The sequence below is a fragment of the Bombina bombina genome, chromosome 8 (assembly GCF_027579735.1).
Source record: "Bombina bombina isolate aBomBom1 chromosome 8, aBomBom1.pri, whole genome shotgun sequence".
Taxonomy (NCBI): Eukaryota; Metazoa; Chordata; class Amphibia; order Anura; family Bombinatoridae; genus Bombina; species Bombina bombina.
The window spans coordinates 49,618,019-49,639,690 of record NC_069506.1 but is presented as its reverse complement, the minus strand read 5'-3'; the positions used below and the strand labels follow the sequence as shown (position 1 = coordinate 49,639,690).

General features: G+C 39.0%; 1 protein-coding gene across 1 annotated transcript in view; it reads left to right on the top strand.

Moving 5' to 3' along the window:
* The window catches only part of CFAP74 (cilia and flagella associated protein 74), a 331,535-nt gene that overhangs the window by 61,367 nt on the left and 248,496 nt on the right, over nt 1–21,672 (top strand). The window contains 5 exon segments of the mRNA XM_053690359.1: nt 2,052–2,150; nt 5,257–5,361; nt 12,033–12,206; nt 13,681–13,791; nt 15,944–16,046. Coding sequence (XP_053546334.1) covers nt 2,052–2,150; nt 5,257–5,361; nt 12,033–12,206; nt 13,681–13,791; nt 15,944–16,046 — 592 coding nt within the window.

Sequence of the window (21,672 nt, the reverse complement as noted above, 5' to 3'; positions counted from 1 at the left end):
TGACCGTTTGCCAACTGCCTTACTGGCTTTTACTAACTTTCATCTCTAGCTCCTTCCCTTGCTGTTGGTTTACAACTGTCAGATTTAGCTTATGCTCTTTTAAGTCATCAAATTAATACACAGATTATAGTTTCAAAATATCCTCTTTGATGGGACGAAGTTGAAATGAGAACAATGTCCCTTTAGACAGCTATATTCTTGCAGGCTGGGAATAGGAAGTGTACATTTTAGGTGTGATATCGCAGAGTAGACAAGCGGCTAAAAAGTAAGGGATTGTCTAATTAACCTTTGTCTAGGGGTATCGTGTGTATAAACTTGGCCCTGCTGGGTGGAGGAGTGGTAAAGGAGAGTGTATGTTTGAGGAGAGATTGAGTGATTGTTGGCCGTAAAAGAGAATGGTGCTGATGGGAAAAGAGTCATAGATAGTGTAGGCCTGGGACGTGTGATGCTGCAAGGAAGCCGGCGATGGCTGTTAAAGGAACAGAGAGATGGCTGAATGCAGAAGAAGCAGAGAGATCATTAGTTGTAGCAAAATTTATAGCTTGGGAAGGAATAGCTTTTAAGATTCACAAAGACTGGAATAGCTTTTTTAGTCTCACCAAACCCTATGTTATAATATTTAGCTTTTTACTAAAGTTCAATCATCTCTCTATTCTTTAAGGAACTGGTTCCATAGAATATTGTAGGAATTGGTTAGAATGAAGAGGCTGCCCAGGCTTAGTAAATCTAAGAGAGTGAGTGCGCTGATAAAAAAAAAAGAAAACTTGAGAAATATACTAGAGGGAAAGAGACCTTTAAAGGGACACTAAACCCAAATGTTTTCCTTCATGATTAAGATAGAGCATGCAATTTTAAGCAGCTTTCTAATTTACTCCTATTATCATTTTTTCTTCATTGTCTTGCTATCTTTCTTTGAAAAAGCAGGAATCTAAGGTTAGGAGCTGGCCCATTTTTGGTTCAGCACCCTGGGAGGCGCTTGCTGATTGGTGGCTAAATTAAACCACCAATGAGCAAGCGTAAGCCAGGTCTGAACCAAAAATGGGCCAGCTCCCAAGCTTTGCATTCCTGCTTTTTAAATAAAGATAGCAAGAGAGCTAAGAAAAATTGATATTAGGAGTAAATTAGAAAGTTGCTTAAAATTGCATGCTCTATCTGAAGCATGGAAGAAAAAACTCCAATGGGCCAGCACTCACAAATTCAAACTGCAGCCACCCAGGGTGCTTCCAAGCAAGCAGATAAATAGTAGTAAACGGATACACTCTCCAGGAATTGTAATTTTGTCACACCTTTATTTTAACGTTTCAGGGTTTTACCCCCTTCGTCAGACACCTCAAAAGTGATAAACTTTTGAGTTGTCTGACGAAGGGGGTAAAACCCTGAAATGTTACAATAAAGGTGTGACGAAATTACAATTCCTGGAGAGTGTATCCGTTTACTACTATTTTTTATATATATATGCACAAAATAAAGGTTTCAAAAACATTAAACTGTGTAATTTGTTTTTTAATTGCATTGTTTTGCATTCTAGTACATACACCTTCAAGATATAAACTGTCTCATATACTGATCAAGCAATCACTGTGTTGAAAGTTGTAGGTTTTTAGGGTTCTGGATTCTGCCAGAGAAACGTAATCCTCTCTAAGGGCTGTACAAAAAAAATCACAATGAGGAGGCTCAGCTCAAATTTTTTACATACCGAGGCTTATTTGTCTTTTTAAGTTCAAACAAAATAAAGTCTTTCACCACCATTGAATGTCTTTGGAATTTGTTACGTGTCTTCTTTCTTGTGGCTCATAGGCTCATATAAATTTATTGAAAAAGCTGTAAGTTTTTAGGTGTTTTGTCAGAATAAAAGATATTAAATTGAAAAATATCAGAATGGTGCCACATCCCATACGATACGATGAAAGACGTAGAGTGTACAAGATTGTAAATACAATGGGATCCTATATCCATATTCACTTTTTCTCTAAACATATAGTACAGATTTTACTGGATTGTTGAATATTGCTAACTACAGGTTCTAAACAATATTAATGTGTTTCTTTTAGGGAAGAACTGAATGCATGTCGGCAAAGGATTGAGGATTTAGAACAACAAAAATCTAACATAGAAAAAGAAATCTTGGCAGCGCAAGAGGCTAACAATACGTAAGAAAAGGAAATCACGTGATTCTTTTGCTAAATGAGCGATTTGTTAAAGTAACTATAGCTCATTCACCAACCTAAAACTAGCACTTGATTTCCCAATTCTGGTTTAGATCTGATTATGCTCTTTACGTCATCTTTTATATTCCCCACCATTCATATCTCATATCTCAAATTCATTATTTTCTGTACTGACCACTTATTTCTACTTCTATTTTAATGAGATAAATTTGTTTTGGTGCAGATTGTATTCCCTATTATCTACTCCCTCTTCCTGGGTTTTAGTTTCAGGTAATTTTCTGTTGAGAACATTCATTGTGTCCTCTGATATTGTCTTTCAGCTATATATAGACTTTGTATCCACCCTACACTCCTTTTGAAATATTTAAACTTATATTTAGGTGCTAGACTGGCTTCATCCTAACTTAGAGATCTGATTTCTGTATGGTGGACTTAATTTGGCCTTCAGGTCTTTCTCCAGTGGCATGTCCAGTCATCAAATTGTCTCCATATTGTTCACCTTCTTGGTTGTTTTTAGCATCCACTTGTCTCTACTTGTCTGTGGGTGAGAGTCAGGATTTCTGCTCTCATATTTAATATATATATATATATATTGCCTGTAAAGTCAGATATTGGGTAATCCTAGCATTACCCGGGTAATGCTACGATTACCCATGCGGCTGTGGGTAAAGCCCGATGTAAGATCATAAATCCCATCAGACTGATCGAGTCACCGCATTAAACATATATAACATGCGCTGTAATTCACACATCTTCACTATCTTTTTTGCCTCTGCCTGGGGGTTCAAGGGGGGCGAATGTAAACATCATTCCCCAAGGTTTACTTAGGATGAATGTCAGAGGATTGGTGCGGCAAAAAAAAATAAAAAATAGTGTAGATGGGGGAATTACAGTACATCGGGCTTTACCCACAACCGCTTGGGTAATCCTAGCATTACCCGGGTAATCCTAGGATTACCCGGATTTCTGACTTTACCCGTAACACATATATATATATATATATATATATATATATATATATATATATATATATACATATACATAATATAGGTCATGTCTAGATGAAGGTTTCTACATGAAAGTGCACGATAAATGTAATTTTAGAAGGATCATAAAATGAAGCACAAGTGAATGCAGAGTCTGTTTACTGTGCCTTACATAAGACTAAGCTACCAAGGAAGATTGATTTAGAGCAGCTTTACTCAGGTGTCACATTACCACACTTACCCACAATGCCATCTCATTGGCGAATGACGGAGATCAATCATTTGCATATAATGTGAATTCTTATCATGCTTTTTATGTTACAATGGGTTTTTAGGGTGGCTGATACTGTTAACCTTGGAACTTCTGAGATTCAGTCTGCCCGGATTTGGTTACATTTATCCAATCTACCATAAGCAAATTACTCTATATGAAAAAACACGTAACCAATCCCACGATTGAAGACACATCATGGTATAGAAGACAATTCAGATTATTCGATAAAGAACAAATTCTTGACTACACAAACTTTTCTAATAATTTAGAAGTTATGGTTTTAAAAGGACATTAAGTTCCTTAAAGGGACAGTTAACACCTTGAGATTTTTATATAAAATGTTCAGTTACGCAAAATGAAACAACTTTATTATCATTTATTATTAACATTATTTATTTTAACCCCCTTTTCATGTAATTTAGCTCTGAAAATTGAGGATTTTCTAATTCTCAGAATTTAAAATGCACTCTGCTGACTTCCCAAAGCTAACTCTACTATATATCTGTCCCTAATTGGCTTTAGCTAATTATTGCAAAACAATGTACTTTATACTAACATTATGCTCGTGGCTAGTCTTGTTGTTTGCAGACTAAAGCCCACATTGGCTCCTCCAGATAAGGTTGGTGAATTGTTGCTGTTGCCGCAAAAAGATGTTAATTTGTTTAAAACATATTGACTTGGCTGATATGGTTAATTTTGCACATGTAAATTGTTACTGTCATTACACACTGTACAAAAATATCAAACCAAACACCTGTCATGTAAGCAATAGACTTTCTAACGGGCTGGTGTATTATTTATTTGCATCTCTTACATTAAAGGACTTGTATAGATCATTCTGCAAATTGAAAATAACCCTTGCATCACACAGCGAAGGTTACTAACATATCTCTTTGTGAAAAAACCTTCACGCATGATTTCGAACTCTTAAGTAGATATTTGCTTTGTTCTCATGGTATTCTTTGTTGAAGAGATGCCTAGGTAGGTAGGTAGCATGCACGTCTGGAGCACTACTTGGCAGGAAAAAGTGCAGCCGTCTAGTGCTCTAACAAATGTATAACATTCTTGGAAAACTACTGCCATTAACGGCTCAATTTATCAAGCCTTCTCCTCCCCTAAGACTGCAGGTTCTCACAGGAGAACCTGCAGTCACGATTTATCAAGCAGCAGTCATCAGACCGTTGCTTCCCTACCCTCTTCTCCACAACTTAGGTGGAGAATTTCAATCTTCCCGGTCTCGTACGACAGGGAAATTGACAGCTCCTGTGATTGGCCGTGCGTGATTGGCCGTGCGTGGGTAGGGGGTGGGGTTGCACGCAAGAGCAAAATAGTGCTTGTGTGCAATATTAAATTCTGGCAGCGGATTGCAGAGGAGAGCAGGGGCGGACAGGGGCAAATATGAACACCCCTGTCTGCCCTTGATTGATAAATCGAGTCCATAGTATTGCTGACATGTGCACACTCCTGTTCATAACGCCCTGCTTTTCATCAAAGGATATTAAGAGAACAAAAAAAATGATAGTAGAAGTAAATTGGAAAATTGTTTAAAATTCCTTGCTCTATCCGAATCATGAAGAATATATTTTGGGTTTAATTTTTCTTTAATTATTTTAAACTCTGTATAAATTAGATTGCTTTCCTTTCATTCCTTTCTTTTCTATGTATTTTACATATTCAACCTCGTTCATTCTTGCATTATGTTGGCACTTTTTAGAAATTACAATGTGACATTTTAAGGTCCTCTAAACTGGAAATTGATTTTTAATGTACATTTTTAATTATTTACTTTCAAATTTCTGTAATAGTATTTCCTTCATTTTAATTCTAGTGCAGCTGTGTTCCGTTTCCAGGCCGTGCATAGACGTCTCTCTACTGAGCTGGTGAATGAGGAAGATGTTGAGTCTAAAATAGCTACGATGCTGAAAGAAAATGAGTAAGTTAATTGATCTGCCCCCCTATAGTAGTTTATGGGGTCTTATTTGACTCTATGAGTAAAGAACTTTAGGGTGTTATAAACTTCTATGAAGGTGAGCAGTTTAAGGTGAGGTGGTATTATAATTTTTAAGTAAACTGAAATGAATTATACATATTGGGTTAGATTACAAGGGGACACCAATTTATAAATAACCAGCAATTACAAGTGGCTGGTTATTGCTACCACAAGTTCGTGGTATCAATTAGCGCTTAAAAAATTAACCAGAGATCAAATCTCTGGTTAATTTTATCAATGTGCCCTAAATGCCCCCAAAGTCAAGTGCTAGTTTTCTTTTCTAAAAAAAAAGAAAACTGCCCTTAGCAGTTTTTGGGGGCTAAAATCAGCGGGTGTGGGGGTTGGAAAAAAACAGCACTGAAAAGCGTCTTTACTTTGCGGTCTACAGGAACTGTGTATTCCCCGTAAATATATATGTATATGCTTATATACATATATACAGTATGTGTTAATATGTGTATAAACACATATTAACACATAAATATATATGTATATACTCATATACATATATTTCTCTTGTTAAGTGTATCCAGTCCACGGATCATCCATTACTTGTGGGATATTCTCCTTCCCAACAGGAAGTTGCAAGAGGATCACCCACAGCAGAGCTGCTATATAGCTCCTCCCCTAACTGCCATATCCAGTCATTCTCTTGCAACTCTCAACAAAGATGGACGTAGTAAGAGGAGAGTGGTGTATTATAGTTAGTTTCTTAACTTCAATCAAACGTTTGTTATTTTTAAATGGTACCGGAGTGTACTGTTTTATCAAAGGCAGCATTAGAAGAAGAATCTGCCTGTGATTTCTATGATCTTAGCAGAAGTAACTAAGATCCATTGCCGTTCTCACATATTCTGAGGAGTGAGGTAACTTCAGAGAGGGAATGGCGTGCAGGTTTTTCTGCAATAAGGTATGTGCAGTAAACATATTTCTAGGGATGGAACTTGCTAGAAAAATGCTGCTGATACCGGATTAATGTAAGTTAAGCCTAAATGCAGTGATTTAATAGCGACTGGTATCAGGCTTATTAACAGAGATACATACTCTTATAAAAGTGTAATATAAAACGTTTGCTGGCATGTTTAATCGTTTTTATATATGCTTTGGTGATAAAACTTATTGGGGCCTAGTTTTTTCCACATGGCTGGCTTTATTTTTGCTAGAAACAGTTTTCCTGAGGCTTTCCACTGGTATAGTATAAAAGTTACAGTTGGTGCAGTTAAAATTACAAACTGTGACATTCAGCTTCCCTCAGCAGTCCCCTGCATGCTATAGGACATCTCTGATGGGCTCAAAAGGCTTCAAAAGTAGGAGCTGTGGCAGTTGTTATGACTGTTTAAAAAACATATTTTTCGTTTTGTTAATCTGTTTTTTGTATTAAGGGGTTAATCATCCATTTGCAAGTGGGTGCAATGCTCTGCTAACTTGTTACATACACTGTAAAAACTTTGTTAGTGTAACTGCCTTTTTTCACTGTTATTTCAAATTTTGCCAAAATTTGTTTCTCTTAAAGGCACAGTAACGTTTTTTATATTGCTTGTTAACTTGGTTTAAAGTGTTTTCCAAGCTTGCTAGTCTCATTGCTAGTCTGTACAAACATGTCTGACACAGAGGAAACTACTTGTTCATTATGTTTAAAAGCCATTGTGGAGCCCCATAGGAGAATGTGTACTAAATGTATTGATTTCACCTTAAACAGTAAAGATCAGTCTTTATCTATAAAAGAATTGTCACCAGAGGGGTCTGTCGAAGGGGAAGTTATGCCGACTAACTCTCCCCACGTGTCGGACCCTTCGCCTCCCGCTTGAGGGACGCACGCTAATATGGCGCCAAGTACATCAGGGATGCCCATAGCGATTACTTTGCAGGACATGGCTGCAATCATGAATAATACCCTGTCACAGGTATTAGCCAGATTGCCTGAATTGAAAGGCAAGCGCGATAGCTCTGGGGTTAGACGAGATACAGAGCGCGTAGATGCTGTAAGAGCCATGTCTGATACTGCGTCACAATATGCAGAACCTGAGGACGGAGAGCTTCAGTCTGTGGGTGACGTCTCTGAATCGGGGAGACCTGATTCAGAGATTTCTAATTTTAAATTTAAGCTTGAGAACCTCTGTGTGTTACTTGGGGAGGTATTAGCTGCTCTGAATGACTGTGACACATTTGCAGTGCCAGAGAAATTGTGTAGGCTGAATAAATACTATGCAGTGCCGGTGAGTACTGATGTTTTTCCAATACCTAAAAGGCTTACAGAAATTATTAGTAAGGAGTGGGATAGTCCCGGTGTGCCCTTTTCCCCACCTCCTATATTTAGAAAAATGTTTCCAATAGATGCCACTACACGGGACTTATGGCAGACAGTCCCTAAGGTGGAGGGAGCAGTTTCTACTTTAGCAAAGCGTACCACTATCCCGGTTGAGGACAGTTGTGCTTTTTCAGATCCAATGGATAAAAAATTAGAGGGTTACCTTAAGAAAATGTTTATTCAACAAGGTTTTATTTTACAGCCCCTTGCATGCATTGCGCCTGTCACTGCTGCGGCGGCGTTCTGGTTTGAGGCCCTGGAAGAGGCCATCCATACAGCTCCATTGACTGAAATTATTTACAAGCTTAGAACACTTAAGCTAGCTAACTCATTTGTTTCTGATGCCATTGTTCATTTGACTAAACTAACGGCTAAGAATTCCGGATTCGCCATCCAGGCGCGTAGGGCGCTATGGCTTAAATCCTGGTCAGCTGATGTGACTTCAAAGTCTAAATTACTTAACATTCCTTTCAAGGGGCAGACCTTATTCGGGCCTGGTTTGAAAGAAATTATTGCTGACATTACTGGATGTAAGGGTCATACCCTTCCTCAGGACAGGGCCAAATCAAGGGCCAAACAGTCTAATTTTCGTGCCTTTCGAAATTTCAAGGCAGGTGCAGGATCAGCTCCCTCTACTTCAAAACAAGAGGGAACTTTTCCTCAATCTAAGCAGGCCTGGAAACCTACCCAGTCCTGGAACAAGGGCAAGCAGGCCAGAAAGCCTGCTGCTGCCTCCAAGACAGCATGAAGGAGCGGCCCCCTATCCGACAACGGATCTAGTAGGGGGCAGACTCTCTCTCTTCGCCCAGGCGTGGGCAAGAGATGTTCAGGATCCCTGGGCGTTGGAGATCATATCTCAGGGATATCTTCTGGACTTCAAAGCTTCTCCCCCACAAGGGAGATTTCACCTTTCAAGATTATCTGCAAACCAGATAAAGAAAGAGGCATTCCTAAGCTGCGTGCAAGACCTCCTTGTAATGGGAGTGATCCATCCAGTTCCGCGGACGGAACAAGGACAGGGGTTTCAAATCTGTTTGTGGTTCCCAAAAAAGAGGGAACCTTCAGACCAATTTTGGATCTAAAGATCCTAAACAAATTCCTCAGAGTTCCATCATTCAAGATGGAAACTATTCGAACCATTTTACCCATGATCCAAGAGGGTCAGTACATGACCACAGTGGACTTAAAGGATGCCTACATTCACATTCCGATCCACATGAATCATCATCGGTTCCTGAGGTTTGCCTTTCTAGACAGGCATTACCAGTTTGTAGCTCTTCCATTCGGGTTGGCTACAGCCCCAAGAATTTTTACAAAGGTTCTGGGCTCACTTCTGGCAGTTCGAAGACCGCGAGGCATAGCGGTGGCTCCTTACCTAGACGACATCCTGATACAGGCGTCAAGCTTTCAAATTGCCAAGTCTCATACAGAGATAGTTCTGGCATTTCTGAGGTCGCATGGGTGGAAAGTGAACGAAGAAAAGAGTTCTCTATCTCCTCTCACAAGGGTTTCCGTCCTAGGGACTCTGATAGATTCTATAGAAATGAAAATTTACCTGACGGAGTCCAGGTTATCAAAACTTCTAAATGCTTGCTGTGTTCTTCACTCCATTCCGCGCCCCACGGTGGCTCAGTGCATGGAAGTAATCGCCTGCATCTCAGACCGCTGCAATTATGCATGCTCAGTCAGTGGAATGGGGATTACACAGATTTGTCCCCTCTACTAAATCTGGATCAGGAAACCAGAGATTCTCTTCTCTGGTGGTTATTTCGGGTCCATCTGTCCAAAGGTATGACCTTTCGCAGGCCAGATTGGACCATTGTAACAACAGACGCCAGCCTTCTAGGTTGGGGTGCAGTCTGGAACTCCCTGAAGGCTCAGGGTTCATGGACTCAGGAGGAGAAACTCCTCCCAATAAATATTCTGGAGTTAAGAGCAATATTCAATGCTCTTCTAGCTTGGCCTCAGTTAGCAACACTGAGGTTCATCAGATTTCAGTCGGACAACATCACGACTGTGGCTTACATCATCCATCAAGGGGGGACCAGGAGTTCCCTAGCGATGTCAGAAGTCTCCAAGATAATTCGCTGGGCAGAGACTCACTCTTGCCACCTATCAGCGATCCATATCCCAGGGGTAGAGAACTGGGAGGCGGATTTTCTAAGTTGTCAGACTTTTCATCCGGGGGAGTGGAAACTCCATCCGTAGGTGTTTGCTCAATTGGTTCTCCGTTGGGGCAAACCAGAACTGGATCTCATGGCGTCTCGCCAGAACGCCAAGCTTCCTTGTTACGGATCCAGGTCCAGGGACCCAGAAGCGGCACTGATAGATGCTCTAGCAGCGCCTTGGTTCTTCAACCTGGCCTATGTGTTTCCACCGTTTCCTCTGCTCCCTCGTCTGATTGCCAAAATCAAACAGGAGAGAGCATCGGTGATATTGATAGCGCCTGCGGGGCCACGCAGGACCTGGTATGCAGACCTAGTGGACATGTCATCCTTTCCACCATGGACTCTGCCTCTGAGACAAGACCTTCTAATACAAGGTCCTTTCAATCATCCAAATCTACTTTCTCTGAGACTGACTGCATGGAGATTGAACGCTTGATCCTATCAAAGCGTGGCTTCTCTGAGTCAGTAATTGATACCTTAATACAGGCACGAAAGCCTGTCACCAGGAAAATTTACCACAAGATTTGGCGTAAATATCTTCATTGGTGTGAATCCAAGAATTACTCATGGAGTAGGGTTAGGATTCCTAGGATATTGTCCTTCCTCCAAGAGGGTTTGGACAAAGGACTATCAGCTAGTTCTTTAAAGGGACAGATTTCTGCTCTGTCTATTCTTTTACACAAGCGTCTGGCAGAAGTTCCAGACGTTCAGGCATTTTGTCAGGCTTTAGTTAGAATTAAGCCTGTGTTTAAACCTGTTGCTCCCCCATGGAGCTTAAACTTGGTTCTTAAAGTTCTTCAAGGGGTTCCGTTTGAACCCCTTCATTCTATTGATATCAAACTTCTATCATGGAAAGTTCTTTTTCTGATGGCTATTTCCTCGGCTCGAAGAGTCTCGGAGTTATCTGCCTTACATTGTGATTCTCCTTATCTGATCTTTCATTCAGATAAAGTAGTTCTGCGTACAAAACCTGGGTTTTTACCTAAGGTGGTTTCTAACAAGAATATCAATCAAGAGATTGTTGTTCCATCATTATGCCCTAATCCTTCTTCAAAGAAGGAACGTCTTTTGCATAATCTAGACGTAGTCCGTGCATTGAAGTTTTACTTGCAGGCTACTAAAGATTTTCGCCAAACATCTCACCTGTTTGTTATTTACTCTGGACAGAGGAGAGGTCAAAAGGCCTCGGCAACCTCTCTTTCTTTTTGGCTTCGGAGTATAATTCGTTTAGCATATGAGACTGCTGGACAGCAGCCCCCTGAAAGAATTACAGCTCATTCTACTAGAGCTGTGGCTTCTACCTGGGCCTTTAAAAATGAGGCCTATGTTGAACAGATTTGCAAGGCTGCGACTTGGTCTTCGCTTCATACCTTTTCAAAATTTTACAAATTTGATACTTTTGCTTCTTCGGAGGCTGTTTTTGGGAGAAAGGATCTACAAGCAGTGGTTCCTTCCGTTTAAGTTCCTGCCTTGTCCCTCCCATCATCCGTGTACTTAAGCTTTGGTATTGGTATCCCACAAGTAATAGATGATCCGTGGACTGGATACACTTAACAAGAGAAAACAAAATTTATGCTTACCTGATAAATTTATTTCTCTTGTAGTGTATCCAGTCCACGGCCCGCCCTGTCCTTTTAAGGCAGGTCTAAATTTTAATTAAACTTCAGTCACCACTGCACCCTATGGTTTCTCCTTTCTCGGCTTGTTTCGGTCGAATGACTGGATATGGCAGTTAGGGGAGGAGCTATATAGCAGCTCTGCTGTGGGTGATCCTCTTGCAACTTCCTGTTGGGAAGGAGAATATCCCACAAGTAATGGATGATCCGTGGACTGGATACACTACAAGAGAAATAAATTTATCAGGTAAGCATAAATTATGTTATTTACACTTTGCTCCCATCACTGCGCTACTTACCCCCTTCGCTGTGCTAGGTTCTCATGCCGGGTCTCACTGCATGAGCACGAGGCGCTAATATCGCTTTCGCGAAAGTGATATTTAGTGCTCCACTTGTAATCTGGCCCATATTGTTCTGCAGTTTCTTAGCCATGTCATTGGATTCAAATTATCAAAAAACTTACATGTTAACTGTAAATAAATGAATATAATGATATACCATATGTTGTTCTTTCTTATAAAGGTATGATCTATGGCAAATTGAGGTTGAGCAGGGAAAATTTGACGATGTACGTGAAAGGCTTCAAAAAGATGAAGATGAATTAAATAGAGAGACCCAAGGCATGGCAGAGTGGCGAATGCACAAAGAGAAGATGTCACTAACGCTAGCACAGCGCACAAATTGGAAGCAGAAAAAGTAAGTAAATAATAATAATTATATCACTCTGTTATGACTGTATAAAGTCCATAGGTTGCTAAACATTGTGGTTAATTACACTGAAAATCAACATGAACTCCATTTGGGGAAAGCTACATTATTCATGAAAATATCAGAACTTTCATGTTTTAAAACATTAGTAAACGCTTCTACAGTCTCAATACATAAATTCTACAACTAAACAAAATGATACATGAAGTGTGATTATTTCATCTTAAAGTGTTATTTTATGTTTAGATCCTGACAAGTTTTTCATGATAAATAACATTTTTCACATTAATTACATTTTAGCTTAAATGCAGCATTTTACCTTGAACTGGAAATCACCGCAAACTGTAAAAATGGGAAATGAAAGTCGGAATTAAAGGGATATGAAACCCCAAATTTTCCATTTTAAAAAAAGTTTCCAATTTACTTCTAGTATTAAATATGCCTATGATATTCTGTGTCGAAGAGATACCTAGGTAGGCATCTAGAGGACGGCATGCTAGGAAATAGTGCAGCCATCTAGTGCTCTTGCAAATGGATAATATTCTTGCATAACTGCTACCGTATAGTGCTCTAGAAATGGGATGGCTCCTAAGCTTATATCCCAGCTTTTCAATAAAAGATACCAAGAGAACAAAAAGAAATTGATAATAGAAGTAAGTTAGAAAGTTGTTTTTTTTTAACTTGCATGCCCTTTCTGAATTATGAAAGAAAAAATGTGTTTCATATCCCTTTAAAACTTTCATGATTCGGATAAAGCATTCAATTAAGACTTTTCAATTTATGTCTACTATCAAATTTACTTTGTTCTCTTGGTAGGCTCAGAAGTAGCATTGAACAGGTGGTAGCTAGCTGCTGATTGGTGCTTGCACTTATATGCCAAATGTCATTGGTTCACCAGATGTGTTCATATTTGATAATAGAAGTAAATTGGGAAGTTTCTTAAAATTGCTTTCTCTGTTGGAATCATAAAAGTTTAATTTTGTCTTTATTGTCCATTTCAGAGTCCGTTAGTATTTAGAGATTCTATGTTGTTCCAGCAGGAGGTATATTGCTGGAATTCCATTACTTTACCATTGAAGACTGTTTCTTTTGAGTGTACTGCCCTAAAATCAAAGATAAGGTCTTCACTGGGGATTTCCCTATAGAAACCTAAAGGAAAATGTATCAAGTTCTCAAGTATAGAACCTGTCCGCCTGTAATCACCACTTGTGATACAGCATTGCTTGTCAAATTTAAGATTGCACAAGAGCTCTCTTGTGTAATCCTTCCCACTGGTCTTGCACAACCAATCTCGCCAGAGTAGAGCCTGAAATCACTCCAATCAAGTTCCAGGTGATTTATTTCCGCCATCTCTGAAGCAGCAGAAAGGATACAATGTAGAAACTCCTCCACACCTGCCTTCGGTTAGGCTTTTTTTATTTGCATGCATATGGTATAAATAGTGTATATGTTTCTGCTGCAGGAGTGAAATAAATAGGCTTCAGGAACAAGAACTTCGGTATCGGAAAGCTGTGGAAGATGCACAGAAGAATCAGGCAATAGCTGCACTACATCTAAAGGAAACATTATCAAGGTATAATTTTCCACAATTTGGCTTCTATGGAACATAAAATTGTGTATTAGCATATTGAGTAACATGGTATAAAGTATTTATTTTCATTAAATACGTGGTGACGTCATCTGAATCTTATGCCAGGTATAAAGAACATACTGATATGAAAGGATGTAAAAAGGATGTTAAAAGTTTATACAAAAAATCCTTCTTCTTATCCATCAGTTATTCTAATGCATATTCTACCTAGCTGTGAATATCTTTGTAGATATAGGAAATGTCTGTATGAGATTTTATATATGACTGTTTAAAAAGAAAATAAAAACACCTTCAGTGTGATTCGAGCCTCTGACAATCAATGCTGCGGTATATGTTAGGTCACAATAAACTTTATGGTATCATATATCTGAGTGCTGAAACTACTAAACGGCTAATCCACTCCCTGGTAATTTCCCGACTTGACTACTGTAATAACTTACTATCTGGCCTCCCTCTCTCCCGCCTCTTTCCCCTTCAATCTATCCTAAATGCTTCTGCAAGGCTAATCTACCTCTCTCGACGCTCTGTTTCTGGTGCACCTCTCTGTGAGTCCCTTCACTGGCTCCCCATTCACAGCAGAATTCAATTCAAAATTCTCACCCTGACCTACAAAGCCCTCACCAACGCTGCCCCACCCTACCTGTCCTCACTCATCAACAAATATACCCCAACCCGCCCCTTAAGATCCAACCATGACCTTCTTCTTGCGTCCTCTACCATTACCTCCTCTCATGCTAGACTACAGGACTTCTCTCGTGCGGCACCAACCCTCTGGAACGCACTTCCTCGAGCTGTCAGACTTTCCCCTAACCTCTCCTCCTTTAAACGTTCCCTAAAGACATTTTTGTTCAGGGAAGCTTATCACCCGACTCATTAGCAAACTAACTTCACTTACCCAACAAGTTACCCTCATCTATCTCCTCACTAATTCTCACCTTTGCAGTCCCCACCTCCTGTTTCCTATCCTCCCACCCATCTAGATTGTAAGTTCCCACGGGAATAGGGCCCTCAATTCCCCCTGTATTTGTCTGTAAAATGTTGTCTTTTATTGTATTGTTTCTCCGTTGTACTTTCATCCTTGTACCCATGGGCAGCGCTGCAGAATCTGTTGGCACTTTATAAATTAATAATAATATAACAAATTAGACTCTCAGTTTATTTATTTAATGCTGAATAATACATATGACAGTCTACCAAACCTTATGATCTTTACTTAATGCTCAAGATAGCACACTGGAGGGAGAGGGACAGTGTGCCATACAGATTCCAAATTTTGTTGTTGCAATTTTAAGGAGACTTAAAAGGCCATAATAATCCAAAAATGACATGCTCTAATTTGTCACAGCATGTAATTTTAAAACTAGTGACGCAGCACCTCAATGTGGGGTGCATAGTAGCTAGTCCTAAAATGACATGCTCTAATAAATTAAGGCATGTACTTTTTAGAATATAGTGGCCCTTTAAACATGTGTAAAATGTAGAGACCCTGATATATTTTCTGGACACATCATCCAGTTTCTCAAAGTAACTCACCTGAGATTTAATAACTAATGCTCTTAGGAGCGGGAGTTTGGACTCATAACTTATTTGCCAAGGATCAGATCAGTCTTTAAATATCACTAGCAGGAACATATTAAAGGTGACAATTATTCTATACAGAAATTATATTATTTATTTAAAATGTTGACTATGCTATCTCTAGATGACCTTAGACCTTATTGATAAAGCCATGTTCCTTTCTGATCATGTCTCGTTAGACAATCCAGGAATGGAAACAGCACTTGTTAAACGGAGTGCCCGGAGGAGACTTACCAAGTCTCAAATCATATGTAAAGCAACAAGTCCTCCAGCACTTCCAATAATAAAATACCTTTATTATTATTACAACATGGGTCAACAAATATCTGCAACGTTTCGGGCCTAGCTCAGCCCTTCCTCATGCAACCTCGCTATGTCCTCACATTCTTGCTGTATTTTCTACATATGTTTTGACAGTTATTAATGCAATGTATTTATGTAATCTGAGATAATAACTTGTAGCCTCCTATGTATTGTTTAATTATAAACAATGACCTGAGTTATTCCTATAATTAGTATATCTAACCTCTGTAATTTGAATATTTTGTTCCAAAAGAGTCCGTGAGAAAGAAGCAGAGAAAGAAATGAAGACCAGAGAAGAAATGGAGAAGCGAATGCAGGCGGTCCTAAATTTAAAACATAGCATCACTTCAAATAGGGTAAAAAAAAATTTTTTCTTGAACGACTTAAGTTTGAACAAAGTTTCATTATAACCTTTGAATAAAATATCAATTTGGGCTGAAATCTGGCAGTTTTAAACCATTCCTAATATGCGTTTTGTACATTTGAAAAAACAAAGTAATGGATCAGCAAAAGAACTGCCTCATTTCAAATCCCGTAGTCACAAAGTTAAAGGGACAGTAAAGTCATAATTAGACATTTATGATTCAGATAGAGAATACAATTTTAAACAATTTTCCAATTGACTTCTGTTATTTAATTTGCTTCCTTCTCTTGTTATTATTTGCTTAAAGGTTTATCTAGGAAGCTCAGGAGTAGCAAATAACCTAGGTTCTAGCTGCTGATTGGTGGCTGCATATATATACAGATTTTCATTGGCTCACCCATGTCTTCAGTTAGAGACCAGTAGTGCATTGCTCCTCCTTCAACAAATGATACCAAGAGAATGAAGCAAACTTGAAAATAGAAGTAAACTGGAAAGTTGTTTAAAATTGTATGTTCTGCCTAAATCATGAAAGAATTTTTTTGTGTCTCTTGTCCCTTTAAAGTCATGCCCCCTGCACCAGTATTAATTTTGACTGCAAATTTCGATTTAGTCTTAGTTGTAGTCTTTTGACTAAAATACCATTTTAGTTTTAGTCGTATTTTAGTCATCTGAATTGTTTTAGTTTTAGTCTACTAAAATCTAAGGGGTTTAGTTAAAGTGTAATGCATTATTTAAGCATTTCTCTATAATTTCCAAACTCATTATATACTCCAGGAGTAAACATAACACCTGTTATTATTTATGGTATGAAGGTTTAAACATGCAATACAGACATAGATTTAGCCGTTGTGATATATAACGTCTTTATTAAACTTAAAATTAAATAAAACTAAGTTTCATAAACAAACAGAAGTGCAACTTTAAAATATAACAAAACAAACTGTATTGACTGTAACGCCATTGCACATATTACCTAATATAAAAACTGTAACAGTTCTCTGTTAATAATTAAAACAAGTATCAAGTAACTCAACACAACAAAAAGTTTCTGCAGCTAGCACAGGCACAGCATAACTTAAACCCATACTCGTGGGTTATTCTTATTTCTATAGGAAGAATCAATTGATTGTTTACAGATTCGAAACATTTTCAGCAACTAAATTAACACTGCTCTAGAACTTCCAAACTCATTGGTATTAATGTTTGAACATGCAATACAGATTTAACTGTTGTGGTATATACCATGTCTTTATCTTAAAATGAAATAAAACCAAGTTATGTAAATAAACAAGAAGATAGCCTTTCTTTTTTTTTTTTTTTTTTTTTTTTATACAAAAGAGCAGTAATTAGATATGGATTGATTATAACACCTCGAATAAAGTGTTTATTTTGACAGCAAATTTTGATTTTGTTTGATTTAATTTTAGTCATAGTCTTTTGACTAAAATGCCATTTTAGTTTTTAGCCATTTTTAAATCACCAGAATTTCTTTAGTTTTATGCTCATTTTAGTCTAGTTTTAGTAGACGAAATTAACACTGCTCTGCACACTCGCTTGCCATTCCTGAGCAGGATACAATCTGTGATTGGTGAATATAAAAAAATGTAATGCTATTGATTGGATCACTGGCATTGCACCTGGGTGCTCAATTTTAACTATTGTTTTACCCCTTTAAAGTTTAAATAGTAAAAAAACAAAATAATTTGTTTAAATATAAATACTATTTCTCCAACATTGGTGTGTCCGGTCCACGGTGTCATCCATTACTTGTGGGAAATATTCTCCCCCACAGGGAAAGGCAAGGAGAGCACACAGCAAGAGCTGTCCATATAGCTCCCCCTCTGGCTCCGCCCCCCAGTCATTCTCCTTGCCGCTCTGAACAAGTAGCATCTCCACGGGGATGGCGAGGAGTTTGTGGTGTTAGTTGTAGTTTCTGAATTATCTGCTTTGCAGTGTAATCCACCCTATCTGGTTTTCCATTCAGATAAGGTTGTTTTGTGTACTAAGTCTGGTTTTCTTCCAAAAGTTGTTTCCAACAAGAATATTAACCAGGAAATAGTTGTTCCTTCTCTGTGTCCGAATCCAGTTTCAAAGAAGGAACGTTTATTACACAATTTAGATGTTGTTCGTGCTTTAAAGTTCTATTTAGAAGCAACAAAAGATTTTAGACAAACCTCATCTTTGTTTGTCGTTTACTCTGGTAAGAGGAGAGGTCACAAAGCCACTGCTACCTCTCTCTCTTTCTGGCTGAAAAGCATTATCCGATTGGCTTATGAGACTGCCGGACGGCAGCTTCCTGACCGAATCACAGCTCACTCTACCAGGGCTGTGGCTTCCACATGGGCCTACAAGAACGAGGCTTCTGTTGATCAGATATGTAAGGCAGCGACTTGGTCTTCTCTGCACACTTTTGCCAAATTCTACAAATTTGATACTTATGCTTCTTCGGAGGCTATTTTTGGGAGAAAGGTTTTGCAAGCCGTGGTGCCTTCCATTTAGGTAACCTGATTTGCTCCCTCCCTTCATCCGTGTCCTAAAGCTTTGGTATTGGTTCCCACAAGTAATGGATGACGCCGTGGACCGGACACACCAATGTTGGAGAAAACAGAATTTATGCTTACCTGATAAATTACTTTCTCCAACGGTGTGTCCGGTCCACGGCCTGCCCTGGTTTTCCTAATCAGGTTGAAATTTTTTTTCTTTATACACTACAGTCACCACGGCACCCTATAGTTTCTCCTTTTTCTCCTAACCGTCGGTCGAATGACTGGGGGGCGGAGCCAGAGGGGGAGCTATATGGACAGCTCTTGCTGTGTGCTCTCCTTGCCTTTCCCTGTGGGGGAGAATATTTCCCACAAGTAATGGATGACGCCGTGGACCGGACACACCGTTGGAGAAAGTAATTTATCAGGTAAGCATAAATTCTGGGTTTTTTTTTACTTTGAGCTCAGTTAGTGAGCGAAAATGTTTTTTAGCGTGCCACTTGTAATCTCGCCCTTTATGATTGTGTATTTCCAATATATCCAATACAACAAATACATTAGGTAAGTGATTGTGATTTTTATGACCTTAAATACAGATGTGTGAGAATCGTTTTTTCATATGTCTGAATGTTTGATTAGACTTTGGAACAAATTTTGATAAAAAAAAAGAAAAGAAAAAAGGGCTTACTTGCCCTCCAGATACTCTGTGAAGACATTTTAGATGAGTCGGGATATGGGTTGTATTAAAAAAACAATATTAATCCCTTAGGGACCGTGCATTTCAGACTAAGACTTCCCTAAAAGACCAGAGCATTTTTAGCCTTTTTGCCATCACTACGTTTAAACAGAAATAGAGCCTTTTTCTTTCCTATGACATGGAGAGTCTATGACGTCATTCCAATTATTAGTGGGATATTCAACCCCTGGCCAAGCAGGAGGAGGCAAAGAGCACCCCAGCAAAGTTGTTAAGTGTAACTTCCATTACCCATAATCCCCAGTCATTCTCTTTGCCTCTGTCAATGGAGGATGTGCAAAGTTGGTGTCTGAAGATATTTAATCCTTTTATGGGTACTTTTCCCTGCAAGCAAGGATTGGAGTTTGTGTCCATGTCAATCTCTTTAGTAAGAGTAATGGTGGCTTTTAGCAGTTAGAAAGTGGCAAAGTTGTCTTTGCTTTATTTCTAACATTAATGATACCCCGTTAGAGAAAACCAGGGTTGGTTACTCTGTATTTTCTTTTTCTACAGGTCCCTGATAGATATGGTAATTTATCACACCTAGAAGTGCTCCTGCCCTAATACTGAACAGGTAAGTGCCGTTTTTCCTTCCTGGTGGGAGGACAGCACTTAAAGATGTTAAGGTCAAGGATCCCTGGTGGGGATTAGTACCTATCCCATTCAATAGACACATCTCAGGGATATTATGGGCAGTGAAGACTAACTTTAATGGAATAGCCAGTGAAAAGCATTCAGGGACTTAAGGAGTTAATTCCTTATTTGAGGAGGAGGCTGGACTGGCATAGGGAACAACGGTTTCCTTTTTTATTATAGGAGTGCAGTCTCCTATCTCTTGAGTGGGGTCTGTGTATCAGTGGATGGTTATCTCAGCCAAGGGCTAATATGTTTTTGTCAGGTTAAACTAAGACCGGACTGATCGTTCATACTTTCACTTTAGGAGTCACGGAGGAGTTGCGCATTTTCGCACCATTTTTTTTCTGTTAATGGTGTACTTTTAAAATATTGGCGCTCCTGTGACCCTTCACTTCTGCTCCTGTCATGACAAAGCGTTTTCAGAGAGCAGAGTGTAGTGGCTCTTATGTCAGCCAAAGTCTAATAGACTGTGGGGATCTGTTTCTCAGTCTTCCTTGATGATCACGATCGTCGGTGAAATCTGCTTAGTGACTGCAGGTGTTTGTTCCGGTGGGGAGTTTATGAGCTTTCTAGTGGAATAATCTCCGGGTAAGTAAGTTACCGCAGTATTAAGGTATAAAAGTGCAAGTTTTGTATAGTGCAAGTAGTGTATAGTTTATATTTTTTATTAAGACAGGATTTATAATGAACTCTGTCTTTTTATAAAAGGGGTATTTCCTTTATTTTTCATATGGACTATTAGACTGATTTACCTTCTAACAGTGATACAGAGTGTTTGATGTTTTTCTATCTCTTTTTTGTTTGGAGGTTCCTATTGTTCCTCATGCGCAATTTTGTCCCACTTGCTTAAATAAGTCCTCCTTGTGCCGGGACAAGAATACTTTTTCTGAGCCAGTTATCTTTCAGGACAATGTTGTCCTAGACCATGCCTTATTTTTCTCCTCAAATGTCCCAAAAATGTGTCTACGTCACAAGCAGTACCCCGCGGTTCCTCTCAGAGGTTCCTGGAGGTATATATTTGCTTAATGATTTTGCTGCCCAATTTTTTTACTACAGTGTCTGCAGCATTATCTACATTCCCTTTATCTGGAAGGAGGAAGAGATAATCTAAGATTTACTCATACCAAGAGTTCTCCCTCTTCTAAGTCTGCGTTAGTCGCTCTTTCTCAGTTATCTGAAGAAGTTAATTCCTAGGCAGATTCTGATGGGAAAATTTGGTCTCTGTGCCTGTAGATGGAGCCGCAAGTCCTAATGCGTTAAATTCACAGGATGTTAATTTTAGATTGAAGCTGGAGCACCTTCGTATTCTATTGACGGAGGTAATTGCTACTTTGGATGGCTCAGACTATACTGTTGCTGAGGTCCCAAAGAGGTCTAATAAATTTAACAGAGTGTTTGATGTTAGGGATAAACCAGGAATTCCTTTTTCAAAAATCCCCTGTTTTTAAGAGATTTTTCCTGTGGCGGAAACTGTGCGTGACTTATGGCGCTCTGTCCATAAGGTAGAGGGAGCTATCTCTACTCTTGCCTTGTGACCCACTTTACCTATTGTGGATAGTACTTAATTTATGGATCACATGGATAAGTAGCTAGAGGCTTACTTAAAAGACGTATATTCATCAGGAATGGCAACTACTATAGAAGAAATCCAGGATAGGTTAAAGGTGCTAAAGCTGGCCTGTGTTGCCCATATGCAGGTGGTTAGACTGGAGCCAAGTTCTCCAGCATTGCAGTTCTATCTCATAGAGCTCTCTGGTTTAGGTCTT